The sequence below is a fragment of the Hemiscyllium ocellatum genome, chromosome 34 (genome assembly GCF_020745735.1).
Source record: "Hemiscyllium ocellatum isolate sHemOce1 chromosome 34, sHemOce1.pat.X.cur, whole genome shotgun sequence".
Taxonomy (NCBI): domain Eukaryota; kingdom Metazoa; phylum Chordata; class Chondrichthyes; order Orectolobiformes; family Hemiscylliidae; genus Hemiscyllium; species Hemiscyllium ocellatum.
In genome coordinates this window covers 24,113,005-24,132,623 of record NC_083434.1, presented here as the reverse complement: position 1 = coordinate 24,132,623, position 19,619 = coordinate 24,113,005, and the positions used below count along the sequence as shown (strand labels likewise).

The following is a 19,619-nucleotide window of genomic DNA, read 5'->3' as shown; positions in this document are numbered from 1 at the left end:
CAGCGTGAATACTGTTGAATTAATTTTTTTTGCACTAACAAATACTAAACCCTTCTGAGGCAATTTTCTGCACTAAATGCAGGTGCTCTGGTCATGGCAAAGATGATATTTTAAAGTTCAGGCACATATCCCAAAGCTATCTACTACCTGCTGCTTGAGAGTAAACAGGTCATTGTTGATGATTTCTAACTCAACTTTAAAGCTTACTCACCTTTTCACACACACAACTCTGGATCAGTGGTGCTGGAAGAGCACAGCAGTTCGGGCAGCATCCAAGGAGCAGCGAAATCAACGTTTCGGGCAAAAGCCCTTCATCAGGAATAGCACACTTCTTGCTCAAGTTGTGGAAAATCCTAAAAGCATATCTGAAAACCCAAAGCACTTTGTCAAAATTTCACCACTGTAGTCACAAGTTGTATTCCACAAATTTAAAGATGATGTCTCTTAAAAAAAGGTTAAGCGCTGTACCATTCCAGCTTGTTGGAATGACCTAATCATGCTCCTATTTTCTACGTTTAAGAGGTGAAAAGAATGTGGACTATGCCAGCATCTTATCCATGTAGAACATAAACAGGCCCATGGGCTATTTTCAGACTAATCTTGGTCTTCCCCCTTAAAAATATACAGGGATCCCACTTCCACCTCTCCTCCAGAGAGTGGAGGCACGGTCTTTGAATATTTCTAAGGCAGGGGTAGATTCTTGACTGACAAGGAAGTGAACTGGAATTAGGGTTGGCAGGAAAATGGAGTTACGGCCACAATCATAATCCTTTTGAAAGGCAGAGCAGATCAAAGAAGTCAAATGGTCTGTAGACTCCTCTAATTTGTACTTTTTCTGACTGTGTATGGCCCAGATCAGGCTAAACCATTTCTCCCTTAGCCCCTTGCTAAGAAATGAAAGCAACACATGGTGCATCAAGTGCAAGATTTTTAAGTAGCTATGTTTTAAATGGTCTCTGTTAATTCAATGAAAAACAGCAGGTGACCTTTGACTTTTACTCAGAAATAAATCAATATGACCAGGTTGTCATGGAGAGTGTGGTCCAGGTGAAACCTATTGAAGCTCAAATGCCAGATTTACTATTTGAACACAAAGAAAGAAATGGCTGGCCTCACTTTCTGTAGATGGTTACTGTCTCATTCAGAAGCAGGGACTCTGACAACAGCGTGAGAGATGCCACGGAATAAAGATGTTGGAAAGTTATTGTTGGGGAAGCAGATTGCAATATGAAGTTGAGATATCTGTATTCGGAAAGGCAAGGACTGATGAGGGATATCAGCATGGCTTTGTGTGTAGGAAATCATGTCTCACAAACTTGAGTGTTTGAAGAAGTAACAAAGAGAATTGATGAGGGTAGAGCATTAGACATTATTTATATGGACTTCAGTAAGGCATTCGACAGGGTTCCCTGTGGGACACTGGTTAGCAAGGTTAGATCTCATTGAATACAGGGAGAACTACCCATTTGGATACAGAAATAGCTCAAAGGTAGAAGACAGAGGGTGGTGGTGGAGGGTTGTTTTACAGACTGGAGGCCTGTGACCAGTGGAGTGCCACAGGGATTGGTGCTGGGTCCACTACCTTTTGTCATTTATATAAATTATTTGAATGTAAACATAGGAGTTACAGTTAGTAAGTTTGCAGATGACACCAAAATTGGAAACGTAATTGACAGCAAAGGTTACCTCAGTTTACAACAGGATCTTGATCAGATGGGCCAATGGGTCGAGGAGTGGTAGATGGAGTTTAATTCAGATAAATGCGAGGTGCTGCATTTTGGGAAAGCAAATCTTAGCAGGACTTATACACTTAATGGTAAGGTCCTAGGGAGTGTTGCTGAACAAAGAGACCATGGAGCGCAGGTTCATAGCTCCTTGAAAGTAGAGTCACAGGTAGATAGGATAGTGAAGAAGGCATTTGGTATGCTTTCCTTTATTGGTCAGAGTATTGAGTACAGGAGTTGGGAGGTCATGTTGCAGCTGTACAGGACATTGGCTGGGTCACTTTTGGAATATTGCATGCAAATCTGGTCTCCTTCCTATAAGAAGGATGTTGTGATCCTCTTAACAATTCAGAAAAGATTTACAAGGATGTTGCCAGGGTTGGAGGATTTGAGCTATAGGGAGAGGTAGAATAGGCTGGGGCTATTTTCCCTGGACCATCGGAGGCTGAGGGGTGATCTTACAGAGGTTTACAAAATAATGAGGTGTATGGATAGGGTAAATAGACATCTTTTCCCTAGGGTGGGGGAGTTCAGAACTAGAGGGTATAGGTTTAGGGTGAGAGGGGGAAAATATAAAAGAGACTTAAAGGGCAAATTTTTCATGTAAAGGTATGAGGAATGCCAGAGGAAGTGGTGGAGGCTGCTACAACTGCAACATTTAAAAGGCATCTGGATGGGCATGTGAATAGGAAGGGTTTGGAGGAATACGGGCCGGGTGCTGGCAGATGGGACTAGATTGGGTTGGGATATCTGGTTGACCTGGACGAGCTGGGCCGAAGGTGCTGTTTCCATGCTGTACATCGCTATGATTAAGTTGCTAAATGGTGCCTTGCTGTACATATTTCTGTATGTTCTCTTAAGCTTTTAAAAGTCGCTGGAAGATTTGCCCCAGTGTAACAGAGAGAAAAGAACTTGTTGAAATATCAGGATGGATTCACTTCAAAAACAAGATGACAGTTCTGTTGCGTGTATGGCATAATATATGAATGTTTCTCAGTCATGTTGAGAAACAAGCAAGGAATACCTGTTCTGTAGTTTAATGTACAAATTGCCCAAGTAATGCCTAGCTGATGCTTTTTAAAAAACTGTTACCGCATAAATCTTAAAATGTAAAACCTCCTGTTTCCTTTACATTATTCACTAGAAATGTAAAATCAATTTTACAATGTGCAGGACTTGATAGTGCAGGTGAAGGGAAGGACATGACATCCAAAATTTATGCCTAATCAGCACTGAGTGTATGACTCTTGTTTTAGCACGTTCAGACAATTTCATCTTCTAACGTTCAGCAGTTGAGGCCAAAATTGTGTTCCAACTACAGATTGACTTTCAACAGGTATTTGAAACAGCAGACTATCCACTTGATGTTTGTTTATATTCTTGACCAAAGTCCTGATATATTTAAATAAATCCTATGGAGCCCTCTGGTGGAGAAATGTGGAATATTGGGGGATTTTGAAGTTATTACGATTAATAAAATATTACAGCAGTGGATTTGCAGTGATTGCAACAAGGTCAGCCAGGTGGGACTCAAAAAGAGTTTCCTTATTGGACCAGGCTAACAGCCTCAATCAGGGAGACCTGGCTGACAGATATAAACAGGAGTGTCAGAGGGTTCTGTTCACTCTGTGCTGACTAAGGATGCCAGACTAATGTTAAGTACAATGTACACGGCTGATGGGATACCAGACTCCATGAAGTTATTTCAGGAACAATTGCCTCTTAACTTTTGCAAGAGTAAATCAACCACTGCTTTAACAGGCAGCTAAATGGAAGAACCAGTTCTCAAAGACCAGTTACCACCATACTATCAACAGGGACATTCATCCATACAGCTCTACTATCACACAAACATAAATAGCAGCCGCAGACTGCTATTTGACCCTTCAATTCTGCTCTTCCATTTGACTGCTCTATCCCCATATCCAGTATGCAAATATCTATCAGTTTGCCTTGTCTGTGTTGAACATTCAAGAGGGTTGGAATATAAAAGCACCGTTGTGCTACTGAGACTGTATAAAGCTTTGGTTAGGCCCATTTGGAGTACTGTGTCCAGTTTTGGTCCCCACACCTCAGGAAGGATATACTGGTACTGGAGCGTGTCCAGCAGAGATTCACATGGATGATCCCTGGAATAGTAGGTCTAACATATGAGGAACGGCTGAGGATCCTGGGATTGTATTCATTGGAGTTATAAGATTAAGGTGAGATCAAGGGGAGATCTAATAGAAACTTACAAGATAACACATGGCTTGGAAAGGGTGGACGCTAGGAAATTGTTTCCGTTCGGCAAGGAGACTAGGACCCGTGGACACAGTCTTAGAATTAGAGGAGGTAAATTCAGAACAGAAATGCAGAGACATTTCTTCAGCCAGAGAGTGGTGGGCCTGTGGAATTCATTGCCGCAGAGTGCAGTGGAGGCCGGGACGCTAAATGTCTTCAAGGCAGAGACTGATACATTCTTGATGTCACAAGGAATTAAGGACTACGGGGAGAATGCAGGAAAGTGGAGTTGAAATGCCCATCAGCCATGATTGAATGGCGGAGTAGACTCGATGGGGCGAATGGCCTTACTTCCACTCCAATGTCTTATGGTCTTATTTCAGCATCCACAACTCTGATGCAGGGCTGCATCAAAGATCCACAGCTTTGGGGGAGGAAAAAAAAGTTTTCTTCACATCTCAGCACTCAATGGCCAACCCCTTATTCTGAGGCTGTTAGGGTAAATACTTGTCCAGCATTTAGTTTATGGATTTGTTTTTGTTTATGCACACAAAACTCTTAAATCATCTAATTTTTCTGAATTGCCAGAAATCTTATTGTTTGGAGTGTACCATAGCCCCTGATGAAAGGAAAAGACAGAAGGCAAATATGTTGGAAATTTTCAGATAAATGTAAAAATAATAGGTGTCATGCAGGTAAACATCACAGACATATATCCAGACCCAGACTCTATGGTTCAACTCTCCATGCGCCAACCCAGCTATCCTAAATGAATCTAGTCCCATTTGCCAGCATTTGGCCCATATCCTCCTCCTTCACACCCATCCAGAGGCCTATTAATTTATAATTGCAACAGCCTCCGTCACTTACTCTGGCAGCTCATTCAATACATGCACCATCCTCTGCATGAAAAAAATTTCCCCTCGGGTCCCTTTTAAATCTTTACCCACTCTCAGTAATCCTATGCCCTCGAGCTTTTGACCCCCCTGCCCCAAACCCTGGGAGGAAGACCTTGACTATGCATCCTATCCACAATCACGATTTCAGAAACCTCTATAAAAGTCATCCTTCAGCCTCCAATGCTCCGGGGAAAAGAAGCACCGACCTATTCAGCATCTCCCTTTGGCAAAAAAATCTTCCAATCCCAGCAAGAACCTTGTAAATCTTTGCAGAACTCTTAAGTTTAACTAAATCTTTCCTATAGCAGGGTGACCAGAATTGAATGCAGTATTCTAGAAGTAGCTGCATCAAAGTCCTGTATAGTAGCAACTTCTATACAGAGGAACCTCAATTAACCAAATATCAATTATCCGAAGATGATCTCAAGGTCCCGATAGAAACATTACATCAGTGTTACCAACACTGATCACATGTTTTATTTACAATGATTAAGAGTGAATTTAGCTCAATGAAATGCTGTGCAGGACTGTTCTCAGCATTAATGGGAGCCCAGGCACCATCTCCAAATTACTGACACCCCCCCAGCACTTGCACAGGAGTTCTAGACAGGGGTGTACCCTAAACTCCCTTGACCCAGATAATCTCTCCAATATTATCCTGAACAGGGTAGAGTGGGAACTTGTCGGTGTGTGGCTGTGTGCATGTGTGCGCTATTTTGAGACTCCCCCTCAAAAAGGCAGCAGCAATCTTGCTGTTGGTGTCCAGTCCAGCTGCCATCTCCATTTGGGGGGCAGGGGTAGGGGTGCTGGACTGGGACCATGGTGTGCTGCTGCCTAGTCTCCTGAACAGGGAGCGGACATAGCAAGTGTTAATTCTGTCAATCCCATTGAAGGGAAGCAGTGGCAGGCAGAGGCTACAGAAGTACTGCAGGTCTCTTACACACAAGTATGCGCCTGCTCAGAAACAAGTCCTGAGACAGACAGAGGGAGCAAGTTCGGAAGAGTGAGGAAAAAAAGGAAACTTCAGAAAACTCCGGAGTCCTAGAGGAGAGGCATTGAATCAGTTATCCGAACAAAATACTGCCTACCCATCTCTTTCGGATAATTGACGTTCTTCTGTACTCAATACGCTAGGAATGAAAGCAAGTGTGCCAAATACTTTCTTCACCACTTTGTCCATGAGTGACTCCACTTTCAAGGAATCTGCACCCCTAGATCCCCTTTGTTCAACAACACTCCCCAGGGCCTAACTGCAACACTCCACATTTATCCAAATTAAACTCCATGTGCCATTGTACTGAGATAACCTTCTTCACTGTCCACTACACCACCAATTTTGGTTTAGTGGTGCTGGAAGAGCACAGCAGTTCAGGCAGCATACAATTTTGGTGTCAACTGCAAACTTATTAACCATGCCTCCTATACTCACATCCAAATCATTCACATAAACAATGAAAAGCAGTGGACCCAGCATGGACCCTTGTCGCACACGCCTGGTCACAGGCTTCCAGTCTGAAAAGCAACCCCCTATCACCACCCTCTGTCACCTACCTTCAAGCCAATTTTGTATCTTCCATGTGGTGGTAATAATTATGGGGAATTTCAACATTCCAATATTAACTGAGATAGGCAAAGGGTGAAATGGTTTGAGTAGGTGAATGAAGGATGCATCCAATAGTTTCCTAAGCCAGTATATCGAAAGTCCTATGAGATAAGGAATTTTAGGGAACAAAGCTAAGCAAGTGTTAGTCCAAAAGCATTTTGTTGAGAATGAACATATCATTAAGAACTATTTTTAAACAGGGATTTACCAGGAATATTGCATAATTTCACAGCAAGAATTTAATATCTACTGCGAACTCTCTTCTTGTAGCTATGGGTTCCTGAAGATGATCAGCAGCCAAGTTGTTGTTGACAAGTGAAGCAGGTGAGTTCTCAGAGGAACAGGTTGGAAACCTGGCCTGTGTTTTTGATCATCCTTGGACCAAAGTTGGATAAATTAGGGCACTATATGCATAGTTTTAAAAAAATAAATTTGATAGCAAGTCTAGATTTATGGTATTGTACCCCAATACAACATAACAAGTGAAAGCATTTAATGAAAACATAAATTATAGCAGTCCCAATCCTGAAACACCCTGGTGGGAAGCCAAATCAAAAACTAAGGAGGCCCTAATGGTTTGAAAAGCACCTCAAAAAAACAAAATGGGTTTGCTATCTTACACAAAACTTTTGAAATTGCAGCATTTGTTAGAAACAAAAGGAAGAGCCTGCTCTAACTTGAGATCCAGGAGCAATTTTAAGAACTACAAACAGACAAGAGGTTCACATCTGCTTGAAAGTGGAACAGATTAATCACACCATGTTATGGACTGTGCAAGAGACCTTTTTTTTCCCCTGGAATGAAACAAGTATCTCAGTTTGACAATTTCTAGGTTAGACAGTTCAATTTGCTAAGTACTGTACCTTTAAAGATTCAATTAAAAAATTCCAGTTAGACCGTAAATATTTTGAATATGTACACTATGTAAGCCAAGCACTATGTTTGTTTTATTTTTCTTCAATAAAATTACAGTTCCTGAATGCAAGTTCCACAATTAATTAAACAATAAGGTTTAACTGTGCTGTGTACTCCAAGTTATACAGTGCCATCATAAATTTGCAGTCTTCAGATCATAGATGCGGTCCACTTAAAGAATGCTGAGAATTCAAGAATACAGAGGAATTAGACGAGGATTTCCCCGAGATATTTGAGGCAACTCCCCAACAGTTTAGCAACAATGAAGCAACTCAAAGATTGTATGGCCTTTGAAGCTAGACAATGCAACATTAAGAGAGTTAACAAAATGGCAGAGGTCAGTGCCATAACAAAGCATTAACCTCATATTCCAGATTAACTACACAATTTGCCATAAAATAGCTTTGGACACAAGCTGCAATGTTTGCTATACAAGTTTTCGTGTGATTATTTAGTTGGAAAATGCTTTTGAAACATCATAAATATTGGTCCTTCCTTCTAAAGATAGATTAATAATTCAAGACTGTAACAGTTTGTGGGAACCTTATCAGAAAGATTCCCAAGCCCAGGATTTATTCATTCAAGAATTCACACTACCATTCTCATTGCAATATCATCTCAAAAAACATTGCTATTTGATTTTTTCCTATTGCCAAGCAGTATGTTAAATGGATTATCATGTGCAAGAGATTCGCACCAACACCCTGACCCAAATTTGATAAAATATTCAGTTTCATCGTATAGCATCAGTTAGTGGAGGACTGATTAATCCAGAATGTAAATACAAATTCCATGAAGTGAAAATTTGGAAGACTGACTTCCTGCCTTGCCACTGACATCATGAAAGTCAATTACATTTTACTTACCATACTCTTAACTTTCAGTATTTGAGTTGTGAAAATTTGCTTAGTTTGTTGATATCCAGCTATGTTAACCACTATACTATTTAGTACCTTACTAACATTTTTCCGTTAACCTCGTATTCTGCACTTGCTGCTCCATAAAGATTTGATAATTCATGCTTAAACTTCCTTTATAATGTTCTGTCCACTCATACACTTTTCCAGTAACACGTCCAGATTGGTTCCTTACTCAGTCAAGAGTTTATACTCCCATTCAAAAAGATTTTAATGGATGTGGATCCTCACCATTAGTAACATTAGTAAAGTAGCCCAGAATGAAGGAGACTGAAGATAAGATAATTCAGAGACTTGGTACTTACAAATAGTTATTGGCAAAGCTGGTTTTAAGAACACAGCAAAGAGAGAAGTCAATTAAAAATTCACTAAAAAGCCACAACCAACCATGGATTCAATCACATTCCAGTAGTTTCAGGTAAGGGAAAATATGGGAGGGGGAAAGGACGTTAGGATAGGAATGAACAATTTGTCTGTGTAAAGGCAGAAGATTAAATAGAAATTCTTCAGTCTTCACAGTTACAGATCTGTAAAACAGACGATATGAAAAAAATCAGTTGGCACAAATATTAATTTATTTTGTTGTATAAGTTTATGTATAAACATGATACCCAAGTAGGAATCGAATAGGGTTAGACAGAATACAGACATGGAATATGGTTCTAGAAACTCCGAAAAGATGACTACACAGAGTGAGAAAAGGCAACGTGCATGGTTGTGGTCATTCTCTTATGCTCAATGTACCTGTATTGAGTAGAACAGCTAGTTAGATGGACTAGGCAAAGAACATGACTTTAATGTGCGTTTGTTCCACTCAATTGTTTCTATAACAGTATTTTGGGTTGTCAGTTCATTATGTCAAAGATTTATTCAGCTCAAAATCAAAAGAGATGGTCTGTGCTCGTCACTGTTTTGCGGCTGCTCACTTGAGAAGACACCTTTGATTGAAAAGTTTATATATTAAGGGAACATCGATAGCAATGTTTGAATAATTTATTTCCAGCTTGTTTAGTGTTAAGCATATTAAAGTACAATATCCTTTTGTTCACCTATCCAAAATCCCTTTCATAACTATTAAAAACAAATAAACACATTTGCTTTACACATTCAGTCTAAATGCACAAAAGTAATGCTCTTAAATCAATCCAAAAGGAGAGAGAACCAAGTTCTGTAACACTTTTATCTTTTATTAAATCTAGTTTTAAAAAAATGAGGCGAGTTAATGCTGGAGAATTCTGCCTGTGCAATTTGTTTTTAAACCCATTTCTAAATCCAGACTGCTAGGTCAACAAAAGCATTGAGGTATCTATAAATGAAGTGCTGTAGGTTGTAACAAAGCATTGCATCAACAATAAAGTTATTTTTATAAACTACCAAACTTAAAATAATACCTCCTGTGTCAACCAGCCATGCATTCAAAAGAAAGGCAATTTGATGGCTGTTCACAGGATGCTTCTTCCCTCCTTCAGGATCAACAAAATTAGACACTCACGTAACATATTAAAACACTGGATACTGTTCACACAAAGTACAGACCAAGCTTTTACTTTGATTATCTGTACAGTATATATACTGTAGAATAGAATATTTACATTCACACTCTTGTCTATGGCCTTAACTTACCAAAGTCAATAAAGGAACAGACTCTCCAACTGCAAGCAATGTTCAAACCTGCTCCAAATTAGCAGCTCAGTAGAAGGCATTTTAAAACACTAAGATTTTATGCAACCTCAAATGTCCTATGATTACACAAGGCATTCTATTTTACAGTATACACACAGATATAATACAAGAGAGATCCACAGGCCAGGTACAGTACAAATTACCACTTACAACATTTTGAATAACCAACCCATTATTCAATGAGTATTACATTTTAAAAATTCTTTCAGATGCACATGACTAATTCCACCCTCACACTCCCCCACTAAAAGCAAGTTTACAGCTCCTTCTAGTAATGCACACTAACAGAGAGCTAAAGTCTGTGCTTTCCTGATCTACAACTGGGAATGTTATAGCTGGAAATGTTTTGTCTAAGATGCATAGGATGTAATCAATAAAGTAGCCAACAGTCTGTAGTGCATTAAAAGCCAAGCAATAATTAATGCAGTACAGTAAACAGTATCTGCAGTACATACAGCAGTAGCAGAAAACAGTATTTAATGTCCTCAAGCATCTACACAACAGCACATTCCTCTGATTTTACAATGTAACAAGCTGATGCAAGCAGATGTCAGTTTTAATTCAGTGTTGCATTTCATTTAGTATCGTCAAGGATATTTTGAGTGAAGTAATCACTGTAAAACTACCTGATAGAACTTAAAAAGTTAAATCTGCACTAAAAACAATTGCCCTACAGGCTCACCACAAAAGTTGTAAATTGTTGGACAACTTCAGTTAAATACCCACAATCAATATTCTTTAAAATATTTAATAAAATTAGGTATTTGAAAATGAAATAACACCAAAATAAATGGAAGGTTACGTAAACAGGGTTAGATGAAGTTGAGTGGCAGAATGCCAGTACAGGGCAAAAACCTCAGCAGAAATCAATTAGGCTGAACGGCCTGTTCTTGTGCTCTAACATCTATGTGATTTTACTGATCAACCTATTATGAGGTTTTCCAGTGAATAATCCTTAAAATAAATTGAAAATATTTTCGTAGGTCCATCACTGAAGTATGGCTCAAAACCCATTTTAATTGAAATTCTGATTGCATCAATTTCTTTTTAAACCATACTTTAAGGAAAAGCCCAACTTAAACAATCTGAAATTAATGCAGCCTTACATATTCAAACAGGCCAATCCAATTAATGGACTTTCCCCTCAAAAAAACGTTTAATATATGTACATAGCCTGATAAACTTTCACACCTCCTTACAGTTTGACAAAATGATGAACAGTTAAATGACACAGAACAAACTAGATAATGTTTAGGAATGCTGATTCAAACTTGATACAAATAAGGATTATTCAGATTGTTGGAAGGGAACAGTGAATATGGGCAATCCATCAATAAAATAAAAATTTCACACAATCCGACTTTTCTCTGCACGTTTACTGCTGACTGACACTCATATGCTGACTGTCTGCTTCGGGCTCCTCCTCTTCAACATCAGCATTGTAATCTTCAAACGCATCATCATCTACATCAGGAAGTCCCAGCAACTGTGTGCACAAAATGCTGAGTTAGTCACTGCAATCATCAAAATTAAAATGAATGAAATAGAAAATTCAACATAAGTTGAACCTGCCCCATCTCTAAATATACAACTTAAAAAGCAGAACGAAGGAGCTTGTAATACACAGGAGCAGTTACCAAATAGAGCACTTCGTAAAAGCATGCGATATACACCTAACATATTCACAATGGTCACATAACTGTAGAATGTGTCTTGAATTCAGAGACATGGATGTAATATAGAATGTGAAATTTATTTCATTTACGTAAATGAAGTTTTCAAATAAGAGCAATTTTCCTAACAAATCAAGTGTGAGAAGGAAGAGCTCCAGCTATGCACCTGGATTCAGCGCTGGTAACAGCCAGCTATAATTATTGCAACTCGCATCATAATTACTGAATTTTCTGCAGTGTCAGCACTGCAAACAAAGTACACACACTGTTTAGCTAAAGCGAAATAAAAGGCAAGCCCAACGATCGACCCATTACCCTGACAACCACTTACGCACGTTGACCCAACTATTCCACAGTTCTAATGCTCATTTAGAGCAAAAAACCACTGACATTATCTTGATGCAATGTGGTAATTTTGATCACCACATTTAGCCTATCAGGCCAGATCTATCCTGAACCAGATGGTAAACCCCCAAATATATTTCAAACTGTAGAACTTACCCATTACATTAACAATATAGTGTGGATAAATCCTTTGTTTATCCTTTTCTGGAGATGGCTTGCCAGTTACATTGCACTAAGTTATAAGATGTAACAATATGTAATAAAATCCGACAGTAGATAAAATGCCAAAAGTTTGCTTTCTTTTTAAAGAAAAAAGAGAGAGTTAAGATTATGCAAACTGGAGAAGGGGAGGGGCAAGTGTGAATGGCTGTAGAGGGAGGAAAATTAAGCAAGGTTCCGGTTCTTGCAGGTTGAGTGTCCAATGGAAATCAACTTCTTCAGCACCTTAAGGCAAGAGTGGAAGTGGTATTTCCCCTCAGATCACTGCACTGAGCAAACAAGGGAATTGTGAAAAAAAAACAAAAACTGCTGGTAAAACTCAGCAACCAGCAGCATTTGTGGAGAGAAAACAGAATTAACGTTTCAGGTCCAGTAACCATTGTTCAAAACTGGGAATTGTGATATTTGTTTTGATCCAATGTTTTTTGATAAGTTAAAAATAGCATAGTGGTAGCGTCCAAGTTCAAGTTCCAACTACCTTGGAGGTGTTTCATTTAACATGTCTCAAAATGTTAAGTGACTTTCTTTTTACAGAATTAGTTCATCTGTTTTCTTTTATTCCCACAATTTCTGGTAAATGGTACAGCACTTACTAAGAATACTTTTGTCAGTTTTCTTATATGCTCCAACATACTGACTATCTTCGAGTTGCGCCAAAGTCATTTTGTTTTAAAGTTTAAATGTTTAAGCTTGACAGTTTCTCATTCAATTCTTTCCTTGGAGTCAGACAGCAGAATCTCCTGAACTCCGTTCCTAATATGAGAGGCAGCTGCAACTATTTTCCAACTAACTCAAAACATTGCATATTGATTTAGTGTCTTTAATGGATTAAAACGTCTCAAGATCCCTCATAGGAGCGTTAAAATAAAATCTGGCATTAAGTTACATAAGGTGATATTAGGGCAGATGATCTAATGCTTGAACATAAAGATAGGTTTCAATCAATATCCTTGTGAACAAAACAGAGGGAGGCAGAGGCACAGATTCAGATGAAGTGATGCAGCCAGAAAAAAAGGTGGCTCTTGTACTTTTGGCACAAGCGTATGGTTAGATGTACATCTTGGTACTAAACTTAACAGCGAGATTGCAAACAGTCTGGATTAATCACAAGGAGTAGCCAAGGAAAGGAATCTGTAGTGGGGACCAAAGTCAAAAGACTGCAATATGTAATTAAAGAAAATTTCTGCTCATGCAGTTCTGAATGCTGGACAAACAATCTGATAACTTACCAACAGTGGAAGAACTAAGGGGGGGTCTTGGGAAACTAGAATTGCATGCAGTATTCCAAAGCGGCATATTGTACAGCTGCAACATGATCTCCCAACTTCTATACTCAGTGCATTGACCAATAAACGTAAGCAAACCAAAAGCCTTCTAACACTATCCTATCTACCTGCAACTCCACTTTCAAGGAACTATGAATTTGCACTCCAAGGTCTCTTTGTTTGGCAACACTCCATTAAGTGTCTAAGTCCTGTCGTGATTTGCCTTTCCAAAATGCAGCATCTCATATTTATCTAAATTAAACTCTATCTGCAAATCCTTAGCCAATTTGCCCATCTATCAAGATGCTGTTGTGCTCTAATATAAGCTTCTTCGCTGTCCACTACTGTCCAACTTTGCTGCCATCTGCAAATTTACTAACCCTCCCTCTTATGTTCACATCCAAATCAGTTGTATAAATGATGAGCAGCAGTGGACCAACACCAACCCTTGTGGCACACTGCTAGTCACAAGCCTCCAGTTTGAAAAGCAACCTCCACCATCACCCCATCCTCTATCTTCAAGCCAGTTCAGTATCCAGATGGATAGTTCTCCCTATATTCCCTGTGGATAAAGTGAGAACTGCTGATGCTGGAGAGTCAGAGTCAAAGAGTGTGGTGCTGGAAAAGCAGAGCCGGTCAGGTAGCATCTGAAAAGCAAGAGAGTCAATGTTTTGGGCATAAGCCAGTCATCAGGAATGGTGTGTGTGTGTGTGTGTGTGTGTGTGTGTGTGTGTGTGTGTGTGTGTGTGTGTGTGTGTGTGAGAGAGAGAGAGTGAAGAAGAATGGTCACTGATGGATGCAGGTGGAATATCACTGGGATAGGTCGGTGGGAAGGGTGGAGCAAATAGGTGGGTAGGAAGATGGATGGGTCAAGAGGACAGTGCTGAGTTGTAGGGTTGGATCTGGAATGAAGTGGGGAGATGGGAGATTTGGAAACTGGCAAAGTCAAATGTTGATGCCATGCGGTTATCAGGTACCAAGGTGGAAGATGAGGAAGTACTCCCCTAGCTGACAGATGGCTTTGATTTGGCGGTGGAAGAAGCCCAAGATTTGCATGTCCTTGGAGGAGTATGAGGGGGAGTTAAAGTGGTTGTGGGCAGTTGCATCGTTTGGTGCATGAGGACCAGCGATGTTCCCTAAAGTTCTCCACGAGTGATAATCGCTTTATTTCTCAGTTCCATCCAAATCACTTTCCTTGATGCATTCTCAGGAACATCCTCCCTACATATAGCTGTAATGTTATTCCTAATCAAAAACACCACTACCCTTCCTCTCTTGACCCCTTTTCTGTCCTCCTTATAGCCTCTATACCCTGGAACATTAAACTGCAAGTCCTATCTATCTCTAAACCACGTCTGTAATTGCTATGATATCCCAGTGCCATGTCCCTAACCATGTCTTACCTGTTAGGCTCCTTGCATTGAAATAAATGTAGTTTAATTGATCAGTCCTACCTTGTTCTCCGCTTTGTTCCTGCCAGCACTGAATGAATGACATGCTCCTTTTCCCAACTATACCAGTCTCAGATGGTTCTCTTTCCTCACTGTGTTCCTGGATCCCCCACCCCCGTCACGGTACTAATTTAAATCCTCCCGAGCAGATCCAGCAAATCTCCCCACCAGTATATTAGTCCTCTTCCAATTCAGGTGCAATCCGTGCTCCTTATCCAAGTCACTTCTACTCCAGAAGAGATTCCAATGATCCAAAAATATGAATCCTTCTCCCCTGCATCAACTCCTCAGCAACGGATTCATCTGCTCTATCCTCAATAGCTCAAGTACTCCAGAAATTACTACCCTCGAAGACGTCCTTTTTAAATTCCTGCCTAACTTCCTATATTCTCTCCTCAGAATCTCACCCTTTACTTTTACTATGTCATTAGTTCCAATGATCTCCTGCAGGTCCCTCATCCCTTTGAGAATATTCTGCACCCTCTCTGAGATATCCTTGATCCTGGCAACAGGGAGGCAACACACCATTCTGATGCCTCACTGCCAGGTGCAGAAACACCTGTCCGTGACTCTGACTAGACAATCCCTTTTCACAACCGATTACATGGAACCTTACATACCCCTTACATTAGAGCCAGTCTCAGTACCAGAAACCTGGCTGTCAGTGCTACATTCCCCCCTACATTTTCCAAAACAGCATACTTGCTTGGGATGGGGATAGCCACAGGAGACTCCTACATTATACCTGCCTCCTTCTCCTATCTTTCGTGGAGGTAACCGATCTGCCTGACTGGAGCTTTAGGGGTTTATCTCCCTTCCCAAAACTGCCATCCATCACTTCCCCTAGCTGCTGTAAATTCTTCATTGCCCCCAAGTGCCACTCTAACCAATCCATGCAATCCAATGGGATTCACAATCAAACATATTTCCTGCAGATATAATCATCAGTAACGTGGAAACTCTTTCTAATTTCTCATGTCTGACAGGAAGAGCACATTACTCCACTAAAGGCCATCTTTGCATCTTTACAGTCTATAGTTTTACTGCTCTACAAAACACTGCTCCAGGCTAACTTAGTACCTATATTTTATATTTTTAAAAGCTTAAATCAAGAGACAGATCTCAATAAAACACATAATCAAAAAGGAACCCACTCTACTCACAATTGTAGATTTATAAAAAGAAAAGTTGATCAGTTCGCAAATATAACAAATTTTAGCTTAAAACCAGCTAAAAACCACTCATTTGCAGTATCCATTCCTGTTTGGTCATTATGTGGGCTCTGTTATGAGCACAATCTGCTAGCAACAACATACTGTCTGCTTAAAAATACAATCCCAAAAATGCATTTCTGAGGTGAAAAACAGATGTTGACTCCAGATATAGCACGAACCAGGAATGTACTAGATGAAACTTGGGGAATCTATTCAGACAGCTAAACAGACATATAGACTTAAATATGCATTTTGGTGTCATAAACACCTTATACATTAATATCTATGTATTTTAAATATGAAGTGTTTTGCAAAAACATTGTATGTCTTGCACTGTAATGGCTGACCCTTTGGGTTTAACAGAAATTGTGCCAAGTCAGCTTATTTCCCTTGCTTAAACAGTAAGTATAAAAATATCAGAATTCAACATTTCAAAAATGAACCTGATGGAGATTTCCTAATCTATTTAGAATTGCTGAAAATTCTATTGTACTTATGGTTTAAAAAGTACCATGAAAAGAACAGTATTTACACTGTTTACAGCAAGACACAGTGGTCATTGCTCAATTATCTAATGCAATCACACCAATTATAAATTGAAGAAATGAGGAAACCTTTACACCAGAGGTAAAGTCATAATTGTTTGCGATACACTAAAGGATATATTTCTCCCTTCTCTTGAAAATTGACAGCTCCCCAATCCTCCAAGAAAGAGGAAGATTCAGGAATAGCAAGAAGTTCAGGAGATAAGAAATGCAGTTGGCAAATATAGATGAGGATTATCAGTGCTAGTAAATTGAACAATGTTCATTTCTGGCATTAATATTATCAGCAAGCAGTACTTTGCCCAACAACACATTTCAACTTCAAAGGTTTCTTGCATTCTATCACCAAACCATTTTCTCTCCCAATTCAAAAACTAATTATGCTCATTTGAGAGATTAACCTTTAAATTACAGACGTCCATTCACAGGTCTCACATTAATGTGGAGAATACAACTCACTTTACAATATCTGAAATGCTTGTTTCTTCTTCCAAAAGTACTGCCTATTACACTGATTATTGCTAGTATTTCCCATTTCTCTTTCAGGTTGTTTTTAGCAACTGCATAAATTTGATTTTGAGCACTTGGTTAATTCTGGTCAAATTAATTTCCCATGTCCCTTAAAGTACACTGTCTGGATTAGCTTCAACCCCAAAATAAGTGAAAGGCTTCAGTGTAAATATACTGTAACAACCTGCTAAATTCAATTAGGGTTGTTCAAGAATTATAGTGAAAGGAATCACTAAGAACCATTTCAATAATGAACAATTGATGATAAAAGCAAAGATGGGGGTGTAAGAGATAGTCTGCCGAAAACAATTTCCTTTTAAACAACTATCAGGCACAAAGTTAAAAACTATTTATTTCCATCTATACACAGTTTACGTAAAATATGAATAATTAAGATAATATTTTGTTTAAATAGTTCATTCCAGATTTTCTTTTGAAGAGTAATTTGTGCACTTACAGGTTTAAATGATTTAAACACTTTTTCCAGTACTTCAGAGAGAGTCTTCTTTCCACAGGATAAGATGTATTCTTGTACCAATTGTAGGAATGGTAGGCAGTCTTCACTTTCACTCCATACATGCTGAACAGACAGAGATACGGGTGGGGGAAAAAGCATACATTTAAAAAAAAAGCTCAACAGTTTAACCATATAAATATAGGCACAATTATGTCTTTTTCAAAAAGGTGCTTGGAATATCTAGTTCAATGGCTGTGCAAGATTAACGTACTATAAATAACCTAATGAAATTGCCAGAACCTGAACTGGATTAACCACAGAAATAGAATGGAAGGGCAGGTCAGATACCAGTGTGGTGGGATACTTACTTGCCTAAATGAGTGCAGGTCCTTCACAAGAAGTTTCAAAGCAACCAAGATAATGCATTTCACTTGATTTGCACCACATCCACTAACATTCATTCCCTCTACCCCTGACACTCAGTAGCAGCAGTGTACACCATATGCAAGATGCACTGCAGAAATTCACCAAAGATCCTTAGAGAGCATGTTCCTAACGGCCACTACTATTCAGAACGATAAGGGAGTCGGATATGAGAGAACACCAGAAGTTGCAAGTTCCCCTCAAAACCATTCCTGATTTGGAAATATATTGCTGTTCCTTTACAATTATTGGGACAAAGTCCCAGAATTCCCTTCCTAACAGCATTGTGGATCTACGTATAGCACATGGACCATGGTGGCTCAGGAAGGTAGCTCATCGCCACTTTCTCAAGGGCAACTAGGGACAGACAATAGATATCACTGGCTGTGCCAGCATTTAAGTTCAACAAGTGAATAAAATTTATTATATGCCATTTATATTCTTCTGTGTTTTCTTTTAATTTCAGAGTGCATTGTTTGTAAGCTTTGGGCTCCAGATTCCCAATGAAACACTTGTTTTAAGTTTACATATTTGTACCAAGTTGAATCCAGTGTGATTGATACAAGTTTAAAAGAAATGACAGCATATCTTCCTACACAGAAGTCATAATAATCAGAGAATGCACATTTTATTAAAGGCAGGAATTTTTAAGCTTTGGATTGTATAATGCATTATTTTGTGCGTGCCCAACCAAGAATTGTAGTCTAGAGCCATAGAATCATCTGGATGGGTGTATGAATAGGAAGGGTTGAGAGGGATAGGGACCAAGTGCCGGTAAATGGGATTAGATTAGTTTAGGATATCTGGTTGTCATGGACGAGTTGGACCTAAGCATCTGTTTCTGTGCTGTACATCTCTATGATGAAGCGTGTCACAGTAACTTCCTAATATCATAAAGTTGAAAAATGCTTAAAGTTGAGAAATGTTTGAAGTTTGCTATGATTTTATTACAGAATTGTTTATCTTATTCAAAGCTTTAATGCATTACTCCCAGTAAGTGCTAAATTTTCAATTAAAACACTCTACTACTGCAACTGATATCATTCAGTAGTGTAGGTGAGTTCCTGTCTGCATCAGCCTACTATACCAACAACAGATATACTTACACATGGGCACAAAGTGCTCTACCAGCAATGGTGACAAACACAGACTTATTTTATTGCTAAAGTATACTATATGTTATTTAAATCCACAAAGAAATAGCTCAATCTTGTGGTAATAAATTTAATTTAGTACAAACAATCTAAATAGAGGTCAAATTTTGAGAAGCGAGAGGTAATGCTATTAAAAGAGGTTTTTGCCATTTGAAATCCTGGTCCAGTAAGGTACCTTGCATTTTGGGTTAGTTTCTTTCCTTCAGTCTCTCTTCTCCTCCACCCAAAATCATACTGCATCTTACATAAGCAACAGCAGAAATTAGATTATTTTAACCCTAGTCTTTCAGCTACTGACAGGGGTTGCAAAGGCGAGATTAAAGCACAAGTCTTTCAAATCATGGTGGATAAATGAGCTGTAGAAGTATACTGACCTCTTTACCTAATTGCATGCATTTG

The 19,619-nt window shown here is 39.1% G+C and overlaps 1 protein-coding gene across 1 annotated transcript in view; it reads right to left on the bottom strand.

Annotated features, from left to right (window-relative positions):
* Positions 1-8,838: 8,838 nt before the first annotated feature.
* mturn (maturin, neural progenitor differentiation regulator homolog (Xenopus)) overlaps positions 8,839-19,619 on the bottom strand; it is a 33,526-nt gene continuing 22,745 nt past the window's right edge. Inside the window, exons 2-3 of the mRNA XM_060850163.1 lie at positions 17,644-17,766; positions 8,839-11,450 (exon numbers count right to left, since the gene is read on the bottom strand). Of these exons, the coding sequence (XP_060706146.1) occupies positions 11,340-11,450; positions 17,644-17,766 (234 nt within the window). The 3' untranslated portion in view covers positions 8,839-11,339. The remainder of the gene's footprint in view (positions 11,451-17,643; positions 17,767-19,619) is intronic.